This window comes from Chanodichthys erythropterus, chromosome 9, assembly GCF_024489055.1.
Source record: "Chanodichthys erythropterus isolate Z2021 chromosome 9, ASM2448905v1, whole genome shotgun sequence".
Lineage (NCBI taxonomy): Eukaryota > Metazoa > Chordata > Actinopteri > Cypriniformes > Xenocyprididae > Chanodichthys > Chanodichthys erythropterus.
In genome coordinates, this window is record NC_090229.1 from 12,089,277 (window position 1) to 12,104,107 (window position 14,831).

The 14,831-nt window shown below is 36.8% G+C and overlaps 1 protein-coding gene across 1 annotated transcript in view; it reads right to left on the bottom strand.

Annotated features, from left to right (window-relative positions):
* Positions 1-14,831, bottom strand: part of agbl4 (AGBL carboxypeptidase 4) — a 410,833-nt gene that overhangs the window by 251,144 nt on the left and 144,858 nt on the right. Inside the window, exon 4 of the mRNA XM_067394590.1 lies at positions 7,525-7,619. Within this exon, the coding sequence (XP_067250691.1) occupies positions 7,525-7,619 (95 nt within the window). The remainder of the gene's footprint in view (positions 1-7,524; positions 7,620-14,831) is intronic.

Sequence of the window (14,831 nt, forward strand, 5' to 3'; positions counted from 1 at the left end):
GATAGAGATAAAGGTTTCAACTTTCAGGTTAAAAGTGACTTTTTCCACAGATAAAGGCAGCAATGGCAATCTGTTCTCTTTTTTTTTCTTAAACTGTCTCTCTCTTTTTCTCACTCCCTCTCTCTCTCTCTCTCTCTCCCACGCTCAATCTTTTTTTTCTTGACTTTATCCAATGCTTGCATACAAGGCTGGATCAGACAGTTAAAGCTGCTCTTTGCTTTATTTCATATCTACTTGTCAAAGAGAGATTAGCAGTTTTTGAGCTGTTCCACTTTGCTGTCATGATGGAAAATGAACGAAAATGAGAATGTGAAAGAGAAATTCACAGGCAACAACAATACAAACCAAAAAGCTCAAGAGAAATGAAAGATAGCTGTTTGAGGTTTTTGAAGCTCAAAACACTGAGATTGAATAAATGTCTTCTGAAATTGCCCCTCAGCAACTAGGAATCACAGAAGAATACTCAAATATTTTGTTGAAGCCATATATTTGGGCGGGACATACTGAAGGGCTCGTCTCCTTTCTTTTTAATTAGTTTTTGATTAGACTATTAGCCAGTAGTCTTTAGTTTTCACATATTGTCACAACCACACACAATAGTGAGGACTATAAAAGCACTAAAGAATAAACAGTAAAACTTTACAATTAGTTAAAATAATCCAAAAATGAACTATAATTCTACTGCATTTATTAACCTTAGTTAATTTTAACATTTTTTAATACATTATTAAAATCAAAAGTTGTATTTCTTAACAATAATTACTACACTGTGAACTAACATGAACAAACAATGAACAGCTTGATTTATATTAACTGATATTAACAAAGATTAATAAACACTGTGACAAATGCACTGCTCATTGTTAGTTCATGTGAGTTAACACATTATCTAATGTTAAAGTCCCCCTGTGGTGAAAATCAAGTTTTTAATCTTGTTTATATGTCTATGAGGTGTTTTTAATATGCTTTGAGACAAACCATGTGCAAATTTAAAAGTCAACACCATTGCTGAGTATTTTCTCTTCAAAACTGCAGTTAACCAAATACATCGTTGGTGTTTCTGACATCACAAACCTGTTACCTTGTAACCAATCACGTCCGTCAACGTGCCGGCAGGCTTTAGCATATCATTAACTGACCGTGCAAGGTAGTCTCAAAAGAAGGTTATCCCAGTATATTTTTCTATTGATATAAAAAATCGGGTAGATTTAGCAATATGGCGGGTGTATGATGTATATTACAATGTTATGATGAACTATATGCCTTTCTCTACTGACGTTCTGCGTTGTTAAAAGCGTTTTTAAGGATACTGACTGTTAGAAGGTACACTCAGATGGTGAACTGGAACATGGTTTGTGTAACATTAGCAACACATTATTTGCAGCTGTTTGATAATGTAGTCAAGCAAAACGCTAATCATATTAATTAACATTATGTGTCCGACGTTGTAAAAAGCGATACCATTGTGCAGCGTTTACCTCAGTAAGTTGACTGAGTTGATCTTGTCTGAGCTTGTGCGAGTGACTGGAGGTGGGGCTAATTATCATATTCATAGATCAGTGTATATTAAATGAGGGAAGGGTGTAGAGTTACATTCAAGCTATTTTAAGGCATTAAGAATTTTTTTTCACATGAAAAAAAAAAGTTTAAATATGTAATTTTGGTGATCAAAGATTAGTTTTAAGGGATAAAATTATTGACTACAGGGGGACTTTAACAAATGAGACCTCACTGTAAAGTGTTACAGAATAAACTGTAGCTACTTCCTTCACAAATGTAATCAAAGACACGCCAAAAACCTTTTGACCAAAACAAGCAATTTTGCTTCTTGCTATTGCTAGACAGAAGCAGGTAGTAAAAGTTAGGGTGAAGAGACATAAGTAATATTGCCCACACCGAAAACTAACAATAATTATTTACATTTTGATTACATAATAACAGTAATATACAGATGTCATAGTCAGATAAGCCCCTTCTGGAAGCTGTGGTGCCTGATTAAATGTGTCCCAGGTGTCTTTTCTGAAGATTATTCAGTCAGCACACCTTTGTAGCTTTTCTGATTGGTTAGTACATATCAGACCAATCAGAACACAGTTTAGAAGTGGTTTATAGCACAAGTGCTCAAAATCAATTTTTTGTTTTTTTGTTTTCATAGTTTGCATTGTTCCTTAATAATGCAAAGTCATTACAAAATGAAAGATCTTATGATGATATTGTCCAAAAACCTACAATTACAAACTTTTGAAACACATTGTATTAAATAGGTAACTAGGGAATATTAACAACATGTGAAAACGATATTCACTCACTCATCGTCTGTGCGCACTGAGGTGTATATTGGGTGATAAAATACTGTCATTTTCAAACTGTTATAACTACACACACACACACAAAGAACTAAAATGCACAAAATTTCAATTCCAAAGAGTCTTAATAAATTTTCAACAAATTTCAACAGGTACATGACCAGCACTAATTCATTTACGGTGATACAGATCACATGAACCATTATGTACACTTCTGTTTCACACAAAATCTATTAAATGTTACATATACCCGCTTTGCACATATAGCCATTATCACGTGTGTGCTTGCGTGTGTTGTGTGAGAAAGGGAGCACATATACCTTCATGCAAAAGTGTGCGTGTGTATAAGGCCACCCTTTGTGTCGCAGCATGTTTTCACACCTCTATAATTGGATAAGAAATGGAGAGGATCGTCTTGAGTTTGTGTGAGAATTACGTGGTCTTTCCTCACTTTATTGAAGTCCTAATGCTCGAGTCTGCACCACAGCGGCGGCCAGCATGCGGTATGATCAGCTCACCCTGATCCAGCCATCTGATGACTATCACTGTGGCATTTGTACACAGAGGTTCTCCATCGCTTTTGCTTGGGTATTCAGAGTCTCTAAATGCTACAGGCTTATTTTCACACCGCATGCTGCAGACCAACACAAACGGCGGTCCTTTGAGCTACAGATTGGTATTAAAAAAAAACGCATGATTCAGACAATGACTTTGATGCCGGTGGAAATAAAAGAAATGTCGTCTAATGTCAATCTGCCTCCTCCCTGCTATGAAAATGTTAGAAAGTTAGCAAAAATTGCTCTTTTCCAGTTAGCAAAAAAGTTTTTTTTGTTTTTTTTTGAGAGTTTTTGTGCTTTTGGCGACCTGGGTTCGAGTTTAGCCTGGGCCATGTGCCAGTCTTGTTCCCTCTCTGCAGCTATATCTAAAAAAGTTATTTTAAACCCTAATTAAGCTTTACTGTGATATACTGTAGGGCTGCCCAATGAATCAGAACACAATTGAGAACAGGATTCCTGTTGAAAGTGGATCGGACTGACCACCGAAACACACTTGTAGCCAATCAGCAGTAAGGGGCGTGTGCACTCATTAGGGGGGAGTTGCCTGTGTTGCATAGCATTTTAATGAATTTGGGGGAGATGCTATCAAGATCCTTTTGGGTAGGGACATTTTTGGTGGTTTCAAATATCAACAGAGTTTCTCAGAAATTGCTTACTGCACCTTTAAGTATAACTAATAACAGATATTTAAAAATCAGGTGTTTCTTCAATTACAGACATGATTATGTCCCAGTGGTTGTTTTTTTAAACAGATTAAACTCTTTTATTTTTGGTTATATAAAGGTCACATTACATTTTTTTTTATTTTTTTTTAACCAGGCCTCCATCCTTTATTTTTTGCTATTTTTAAAGTGATTTTTATCATTTTTACCTTGTACCTGACCTGTATGTAGATCTTAAACTATAAAAATCCAACCATTTCCAATTGTTGAATGTTTAAAACTATGATAATCTGAACAAAAAGTGAAAATCAATGTAATATAATTTGTGTGCATACTATTTTTATTCTGTATCATTTCCAATAAAGCTGCGATGTTGTCAAATTACCCAAAAATATGAAATATTATTTAATTGTGTGTATATACAGTGCCCTCCACAATTATTGGCACCCTTAGTAATTATGAGCAAAAGCAGCTGTGAAAATAAATCTGCATTGTTTATCATTTTGATCTTTCATTCAAAAAAAATCACAAAATTATAACCTTTCATTTAAGGAAAATAAATGACAGTGGGGGGAAACATTATGAAATAAATGTTTTTCTCCAAAACACGTTGGCCACAATTATTGGCACCCTTTTATTTAAAACTTTTTGCAACCTCCTTTCCCCAAGATAACAGCTCTGAGTCTTCACTTATAATGCCTGATGAGTTTGAAGAACACCTGACAAGAGATCAGAGTCCATTTCTTCATGCAGAATCTCTCCAGATCCTTCAGATTCCAGCTCCATGCTGGTGCTTCTTCTCTTCAATTCACTCCACTCATTTTCTTTAGGGTTCAGGTCGGTGGACTGAGATGGTCATGGCAGAAGCTTCCTTTTGTGCTCAGTGACACATTTTTGTGTTGGTTTTGATGTTTGTTTTGGATCATTGTCCTGATGGAAGATCCAACCATGGCCCATTATTGGATTTCTAGCAGAAGCGTCAGGTTTTGATTTTTTATCTGTTGGTATTTGATAGAATCCATTATACCATGAATCTGAAGAAGATGTCCAGGACCTCCAGCAGAAACATAGGCCCACAACATTAAAGGTCCAGCAGTGTATTTAACCGTAGGCATGGGATACTTTTTATCCATGTGTGCTCCAAACCCATCTGGTGGTTTTGCTGCCAAAAAGCTCTTTTTTTTTTTAGTTTCATCTGACCATAGAAGCTGGTCCAGTTTGAAGTTCCAGTCTTGTCTGACAACTGAATATGCTGGAGATTGTTTCTGGATGAGAGCAGAGGATTTTTCTTGAAACCCTCCTGAACAACTTGTGGGGATGTAGGTGCTGTTTGGTCATTTTTTTAGGCTTTCTGAGACTCAAGACTCAACTAATCTCTGCAATTCTCCAGCTGTGATCCTTGGAGAGTCTTTGGCCACTCAAACTTTCCTCCTCACTTTACATTAGGACGATTTAGACACACATCCTCTTCCAGGCAGATTTGTAACATGTTTAGTTGATTGGAACTTCTTAATTATTGCCCTGATAGTGGAAATGGGGATTTTCAGTGCTTTAGCTATTTTCTTACAGCCACTTTCTATTTTGTGAAGCTCAACAATCTTTTGCTGCACATCAGAACTATATTCTTTGGTTTTACTCATTGTGATGAATGATTACGGGAATTTGGCCTCTGTGTTTCCTCCTGTGGAACAGGAAGTCATGGCCGGACAATTTGATGTTCATGATCACCTTGGTGTGCTAAAAAATGTAAATATGAATGGGAATACACTTCAGAGATATTTTACTCATAAGAATTTCTAGGCGTGCCAATAATTGTGGCCAACATGTATTGGAGAAAAAACATTTATTTTATAATGTGAGTTTCCCCTCACTTTCAACTGGTTTCCTTCAATGAAAGGTTAGAATGTTGTGAATATTTTGAATGAAAGATCAAAAGGATAAACAATGCAGATTTATTTTCACAGCCACCTTTGCTCATAATTACTAAAGGTGCCAATAATTGTGGAGGGCACTGTATAAATATATAATAGACATTTATTTTTTATAATAATTGTGCAGCCTTACAGAAATTTATTTCTAAAGAGAGGTTTGAGGTGCGCAGGCCTATCAAACTGAGATATGACGTGCTACAAACTTAAATACCCCCAGCACTCTCCTCAGGGAAATGTTAAACATGGGCACGTAGGAGACGTCAGCTTGACTGTGAAATGTTTTGCAGTCCATTGTTTTCCGGCAGCATCTCCATCTAATTGTCTTGTCCCATTAGGCCGTGACCAGGGTTTGGCAGAAGAAGACAGGCTCCCTTGGCAGATGCCTGCCATTTGTCTGAATGCCCTTGATCGACTCGTGACAGATGTCAAGGCTTCCGTTGAGCGGGTATTCTCCGTCACATGACCTCTGTTCGGTGCGTCAGGATAACGTGGCGAGTGGCTCTCGTACACACCCGTATGGATGCATACACACTTCTGCATCCATCAGTTCCCTGCTATTACCTCTGACAGGCCTCACCTGCCCAGACTGCATGGCCCATGCAAATTCAACCTGGCAGATGAGTGTTTGAATGGTAATGCACCACTCTGATTGAGGGGGGGCATGTTTAGTAGTTTAGTAGTTAGGGATTTGCAATCTTAACTTTTCCCGAACTTGTTGGGAAGTGCTTAAGGTACACTTGCACACTATAAAATAAGTTACACACTATAAGACTGAAACTCTTATCCCTATTGTGTTTTCCCAAAAGTGTATATATACTGTATCATACTGTAGCGCAGAGAAAAGATGACAGAAAAAAAATGGATGATACATTAATTGGGTTATTTTTAATGCGTTAAACTGAAAAAAATAAATAAATAAATAATCGCAAAATTAACGCATTAATTTTGACAGCCCTAAATGTATATATTATGTTATTTGTTTGTAAATACACTTACTGTTTAAAAGTTTGGGGTACGATTATTTTTAAAATAAAATAAAAGTTTTATTTACCAAATATGCATTAAATTGATCAAAAGGAATAGTAAAGACAATTATAATGTTACAAAAGATTTCTATTTCAAATAAATGCTGTTTACTGAAGTGTATATTCATCAAAAATGGAGCAATTTAGCTTTGCCATTACAGGAGACCAAACATCTAAATTAGACAAAAAACAAAAAAACTTAGTCTTTAAAAGTGTGTATGGTGATTAGCTTCAGCGGGTGAGCATTTGCCATAAGCATAGACAAACAGATCAAATAAGCCATATGTGAAGAACAGCAGATCTCACATAGAGCAGGAAGGATTTGATCTTATCTTCACATTGATGCAATATATGTAGCCATTTAACAGACATCCAAAAATACACACAGCTAGGGGACTGCATTTGTCTTTCACGCATCTCCTCCTTCATGAAGGCAGATGTGTGTCTAAGAAAACCATCTCTATTGTCAGAGCGCAAAGAGACAAGCTGATTAAAAGACACACAAAACCCGTTTTGAGAAAATGGCGCCAGTAAACAGTCGCCTATGAGGAGTTTGTCCAGCCTGAAGCTCACTTCCTTCTCTGGCATTTCTCACAATTTCTCTATCAACAGCCCTGTTACTGTCCCTTTTTCTACCCAGATGGCGTCACCATGGAGACCAAACATCCCCGGCAACACAACCTCTCATCTGGAACATCAAACACACTATTGTCAACTTGGAGAAGGAAGAGAAAGTGAGAAAGTGTTGAATGCTTCCTTTAAGGAACACCGGCAGTGTGAAAACTCGAAGAGGCAGTAACGAAAAATCCTGTTGTTTGTGAAAGAGAGATAAGACAGTCAGATACGACGACAGTGTACACAGTCAAGTCTTATTCGCTGTGTCTGCAGGGCTTGTGTGGAACCCATGCTCGGGCCTGGTTACACACATGGAAACTACACATGGAAGATAAGTCGCGGATTTGTTATTTGGAATTAAAGCGTGGAAAGCACAGTGGTGAACAGTGTGTAGGTGGAGATGTGATATTTGCAGAGGGTATGAATACCATTTAGGCCGGCTGGTCGACTTCACCACGGGGGACATCCCATCTCTGTACAGGCTCTTAGTCTTGCTGAAGTTCACAATGTTGAAAATCACCCTCTGAAACAACAAGAAACAGATATTTTTTGTGAGATGGAACCGAAGTTATTTTATTATGTATGAAAACGCACATTAGCGAGAGTTTGCAAACAAAGCTTAAACTATAAATGTTCCCTACAAAATGACCTGAAATAGACTGGTGCAATAGGTGATTCTTTACAGAAACATTTTTTGTTATACTAGTTGAAAGTCTCCTCATATCCTGAAAACAATCACTATGTTAAACGGTCTAAATGTATTTTTATAAATATATATTGGCTGTGAAAGGTGTAGGACCATAAAATGTCACCCACTCATTATATTCAGTGACACAATGTCCTACCTGCCTGTCAACGTATGTCACCCTGTTCAAGCAGACATCAAACGTCATCAGCGTGTTTCATGCTATGCAGAGTTTAAACAGACAGACCTCAGTCATGGAGCACCACAAACAAACAGCAGCCACCTTTTACAGTTCCTGCCCAATCAAAACAACAAGCTTATGCTGTGTTCACACCATAACTACTGTAATTAACCCTCTGGAGTCTGAGGCTGATTTGGGGCCTGGAGAAGTTTTGACATGCCCTGACATTTGTGCTTTTTTCAGTTGTTCACAAACATATTAATGACAAAAGTGTCATTATACTGTATTCAGCACAAACTAGGCTACCATAATATGTGAGGAACATGTATGTACATGTTTTTGTTTTTGAAGGAATAATGTTTATGCGTGGTTATTGAAAAAACAAAAAAACTTAAGTCACTGAAATAAGGCCAAAAAAAGTATATTAAATCTGTATTGACAAGACTTCTGGGTATTGGAGATTGTAGACTAGAGTTTTTGCTTCAGAATTATGCTGCCTACTCCTTCATATAAAACAATATATTGATTTAATTTTTGTAAGACACTTTTTGTCAAGAAACAGTATGCGTGGAGGCGTGAATCATCATGAATAATGGGTCATTTACACTCGAGAAGACAAAAGAATCACATAATAATGACCTGAAATGACTTGCATATTAATGAGGCCTTTCATTCAGATAGGCTGTGAAAAAACCCTCTGTAATCATGTCTCAGCTCAATTTAAAATAATGGTATTCTATTATATTCTTTAAAATATCATGTATTTCTGTGATGCAAAGTGTCTGAACAATTATGTTACCTCTATGGCATTTCATTTAGGCTTTTAGCTTAAAAGCATGCACATTTGGAGAAATATTGATGGATTCTTATATGTTTATGTCAATTTTCTATACAGAGGAGTAATATTTATTCTATATTTATTTTCATCACTATGAGTGCTAGATACTGTGTTTTCAATTCATACTTGCAGCTGGAGAGCGCTCTTTGTACACCTTCAGGCCACAAATTCATATAAAGAAGAAAAGGAACCAGGAACTAACGGCATGTCTTCTATAGATCACTAACCATGGCTTTAACATCCAGATAAACACTTTTCAGGACAATAAATACACAATTGAGACAATGCATACAAGTATTTCCTCTGAATTTGCCTCTGAATAGTGCTGGCTCCGTGGGCATGGCCGCATTAGCGGATAATGAGCTGAATCACAGACTTCTGACATGGCTCTCTTTCATACAGATTACATAAACACAGAATGTTTGTTTTCGATTTGACTTGCACGATTTAAAACCTGACATTTCAACATTTCTTTAGACATAAGTGTCATTTTTTTTGTCATTAGTATTCATAAGTTACAGTTCATTTTCTGAGAACTATCAGATTGGACTTCGTTCAGAGGGAGATGAGAGATCACGCATCATGTTAGTTTTCTTTATTTTACAAAAAGCACAACATTGTGTTTTTACTCTGAGTGTACACAAATAAAAGAAGATATTCTATAGTTTCAATTGATATATTACTTGTGTCTCTATGACAAGAAATATTCATATTTGAAATCACCAATGAAATCTGACAACAACTGTCTCTTAAATTGTGTTCCTAAACTCTCGAATCATGACAAAAAACAAAATTTTTCAGGCTGGATCAAGCTAATGCATGTGCAGTCCTAAGTGTGTGTGTCTCTACAGGAGGTGCGCGTATGACTGTATCTTTAGGAACCGATGCGATGACTTTACCAATCGGCGATTGGCTCTTATTTAGAAGGCGGGACTTATTCTGCCACATTGTGAGTTGAACTTTCTCCCATTCATAATAATACGAGTGCACCATCTTTTTATATATAAAGTCTTTGACCTTTAAATGGAGTATTAGAAATTGAGTTTAGTTTTTTCATGTGCCATTTAGGGACAGTTAAAGCAAAAATTGATAAGAACACTATAAAGAAACAACAAATACATGTTAAAATAAATACATAAACAAATAAAGTGGTTACAACAACTAAAAAAGCATGAAATAGAGTCATACTGAGTTGCCATTGCAAATGATCTCAAACAAACACATTCTATGCCATAAACTTTTTGGTAAGTCCAAATGGTCATTCTCCAGTGATGGGCTTTGATCCAGTCCATTCTGCTGAATCATAAATGTCCCTGAGAAGTCACAGTGATGGTAGTTAGAATTTAGTAGTAAACATAGCAGCAGTCTGACATTTATAGCACATTAAAATGTCTACAGATACTGTAGTATGCCGTGTTATAAAACATTGCATTTTAACTTTGATGGCACAGAGTATTTTGCAGTTTCTGATAAATTGTTGTGTCATCATAGGCAGATGGAACAATATGTGGTGATTTGTAATCAATAATATTCACAATATACAAACAAAATAAAAACTTTATGAACCATTAAAACTAACAGCTCTTCTTTTCAGCAAAGATCTGAAATGCTCAATCGGGCTTCTCTTCACAAAACCTCACAGTGAGTTTCAAAATTAGCAGCGCAAATGGGAAGTGCTGTACAAGACACCAAACGTGTTAAAAGAATCTTGCAGGATCTCGCTGACTATGTAATGTGAAGATTGTGTGAACTTATAACACACGCAAGACAATAGAGACAAAACTGTAGAAGGATGTGAGTTTCTCTTCATTTCCTCCAACATATGGAATTGTACAAATCACAAAACACTGTCTACAACTGTAGTTTAAAAAGAAACACAACAGTGCAGGAAGTGAAGGTCAGGCTGTGTAGAGGTGAAGAAACGCAGGGTTTGGTGGTCAACATTTCACGTCGAACTGTACTTGAGCTGAATTCCAGCTTGTATACTATCCATACTGCATACAGATATAGAGGTAGGTATTCCAAAAGGTGACTACTTTACCCATCACCCCTTGAACTATGAGAGGAAGATTTTGTGACAGCTTCAATGCCTTTAGTCACCAAAAATGAATGGGAGACACACATTTTTTAAATGCACAAATTAAGTAATAATATTTATTTTAGGTCATGCTAATGTAGTTGAAGTAATGACCAGAATAAACCATACCATCAACAATAACAATTAAAGCACAATTATGACCAATAACAATTTGCTTAAGCCATGAGTCTATAATTAGCACAACCTCAACTCAAAATAATAAAGAAAAAGTCTCAGGTTTCCCCCCACTGGTAGTAGTACATATTTTTACACATTACTTCTTCAATGTAGCAGAAGCATACGAATTGGGATACAGCCTGGTTTAAGGCCCATTATCTACAGTTAGCAGTGCTCCATTGTCACATCCCCTGTTTTACCCATTTGATATGAGTCTAGACCTGGGTCACTGCAGCATAACTGGGGCAATTTGAGGGCAGGTGGATTCTTCTAACAAATCATGAGAGAATGAAGTTTATGAAATATGAAGTGTATAAATAGTACAGACAATGCTAATAATGATATGTCCAAACTGTAAATGACTCCTTGTGATAAACCATATCAAATTCCCAATTAAGCCCAGGTGATGGAAGTCAACAGTGTGCAAACGAAATCCAATTACAACCATTCTCTCTTTTTCTCAGTGCCCGCTTTCTCCACCAACACCCCCCCCCCCCCCCCCATCCATCCATCCCGCTGTTCCCCTCCCATCAGTGGCTGCAGTCACAGAAGATGGGGGATTGTGGTCGGCCTGAATCAGCCAGGGCTAAAATGACATTTAACTGATGTTCAGACGCGAGGTAGCTGCTGGAACGGGTAGATAAGACCATTGCTGCTGGCATTTCAATTACACTTTTACTGCCCTACACATCTGTTGCCAGCCTACTTTCAGTCTTTTTTTTCCCACAGGCAAATACATCCTCATTCCACTACCTTTACATCACGCCACTCTTTCTTCTTCTTTTTTTCCACCACAAAATTCAGATTGTCTGCTTTGGCAGGTGGTTTCTAGCTCTAGACTGGAATGTATTGCTGGAGTTTGTCTGACTTGAGGGTGGGACACAGTAGGGTCAGTTCTCTCTCCAGCCCAGTGGTTCTCAACTGGTAGGTCATGACCCAAAAATGGGCTGCAGGTCTGTTCTGATTAGGTCATATGACAGCAGGGAAAAAAAAAAACAATGCTAAAAGCAGCTAACAAAATAAATAGGCATATGAAATTTTAAACGGGAATAGAAAACAAGTGGGAAAGGATTGGGATATTATGCAAACCAGAATCAAACAATTCAGCAAATAAATAAATAAATACACGGACATGATATAGTGCCAAAAGTACTGTCTTGTAGATTATCTTAAAGATTCTGCTATGAAAAACCATTACAACATTCGAAAACATTTGGCCTAGCAACAATCTGCAAAATTCAAAGTTTCTCAAGGGTTGCTTTTGTTCTTTTAAGCAATGTTTCCATTGTCTTGCTTTAACTGGACTCTCTAGAAAAGGTTTAATGCTCACCATATATATTAAAATTAATATTAATAAGTTTTACTTATTACCATTTTACTACAGCCAGTACGTGAAGCTTGGCAGCAATTTCCTTGGAATATAAAATGAGAGACTGTAGAGTGAAATGAGAGACATGAAAGTACCGGTATGATGCCAAGAACAATATTTTAGCAGTTATCATACAAACATATGTTGAACTGTTGAATGCCACGATTGACCAACCAAAATCAAATATTCCAGAGAGCCGTATAATAAGCGTCACACCAAATTTCAACCACACCAAACATACACTGTCTAACATTAAATTAAATAACATTGAGGGTTTTTCACCCCACAAGACTCATGCAATGAGGGCAGTCAGATGTCAGAAAAGCTGTCCAGCAGAACAAAGCCGAGTTCTGCTGTAAAGTTTAAAGGTGACTCCTTTTAGTTGACATTGTCAGAATTGATTTGTATCATTCGTACCTTTTCACTACTTATATTCACAGTACCATGGAAAGCTTCCCTCTTTCCGTCATTATTTCCTACGGCGTCATCACAGTCAACAGGGGAGTTACTCAGAAGAAGGGAGGGGTGTGGGTTAAATTGGACACACATCTTATCTCAGGCTCATTAAGAGCTTTATGTAAGAAAGAGAGAGAGAAAATGCACACATACATACTGTGAGTCACTGGTGGGCTCCCTAGCGCTAGTTAAGCCAATGTATCTACACTGAGGAGTAATTTGGAGATGGTTCCCAAAGCAGCACAGCTCAGTGCAGAGCTGGGCATGGAGGAACTGCGAGAACGGTAAATTTAATTACTGATAGAGAGACAGGAACACATTACCATCCAGCCTGCCTGAGATGTCACTTCCATCAGGCATGTCAGGTTCTTTCAGTGCTCTTTACACTGACACATATTCACACTCACCTAGAGCCTTACTTTTGACTTACTTTTGGTCCACTCTGGAGGTTATTCTGGCAATTTCTCTCACTATAAGAGAGGAAGAAACCATCTCAACAACACATAAATGTTGTTTTCTAACAACAAAAAAGTCATTTTTAAAATACTTTTATTTAGCAAGGATGCATTTAATTTTTTGAAAGTGACAGTAACACTCTTTTACAGTGTTACAAAACATTTATACTTTAAATAAGTGCTGTTTTGAACTTTCTATTCAAAGAATCCTGGGGAAAAATGCATCACGGTTTCCACAAAAATAATCAGCAGCACATCTGTTTTAAACATTAATAATAATAATAATAAAAAGAAGAAGAAGAAGAAATGTTTCTTGAGCACCAAATCAGCATATAAGAATGACTTATGACAGAACATGTGACACTGAATACTGGGTAATGGCTGATGTACCACCACATGTAGAAGAAGAAAGAAAAGTTAGATGAATACATACTATGCTGCCTTACAGACACTGCAATTAATAATTACAATAATACTGCACTTTTGTGATAACATAGCACAATAACAACCATATAAAACATGTTATCAGCTGCTGTTGTTATATAGTTATTGGCTGCATAGCTTTAGTAAAGATCTCATTAAAATCTGATTCTGGGATTAAACAAAAACACACACCTTGTGTTTGTCTGATTGTCACACACACACCTGCTCCAGAGGCAAAGTTCTCCTACATCTCAACAACAAGCTGCTCTGAGCTGCACAGGTGAACTAATGATTTACACTCTGTTGAGATACAGAGAAAAATAACCCAAAAGAAAAGTGAACGAGGAAAAAGGCTGCCAACAAGCACTGACCTACCCAGTGCTCCTGACCAGAAATAGCTGGATGTCAAACAGTGTTTGGGGGCAAATGGTGTCTTTTGATACTGATCGATCTGCAGATTCCTGCTCTGGGGAAAACATTGCTGAAATATTTAAGAGACTTGTCTAAATGGAAGGATACATAAATAATGTACTTTGCCCTCTGTAAGTCATGTTCTTACTAAGAAAGTTCAATGTAGATATTAGCTTAATGACACAGAATAATGCAGCATTCAGTGGGGCATATAAAAGTACATATGTGTCACTCTGACAGGGGTTAAATATTGAGTACACTGAGCCACATACAAAAAGTGTAAATTACATCATGTTTTAACTGTATATTCATAATATAAATATAATAGTTTAAAAATTCCATAATAAACATTAAGATGTTCTTAAAAGATAGACTTTTTTTTTTTCTTTATAAAAGGTACAATTTACCAAGTAACAGTTTTGATCATTAAAGGTGACATTTCTACTGTCTGCATGTGACACTCTTATTTAGTTTAATCTACTTTCTTGAGTATAATTAAATTTTACTTTTATTTGAGTTGAATAAATGAAAATATTGTCTTCATGTTTCATCAGTCAAACCGTCTCTATCTGCATGTTATTCAGCTGTAGCAATATCTGATGTCCATATAAGGGAATTCCTGGAACGTCAATAAGTTTAATACTTCTATGAATCTCACTTGCG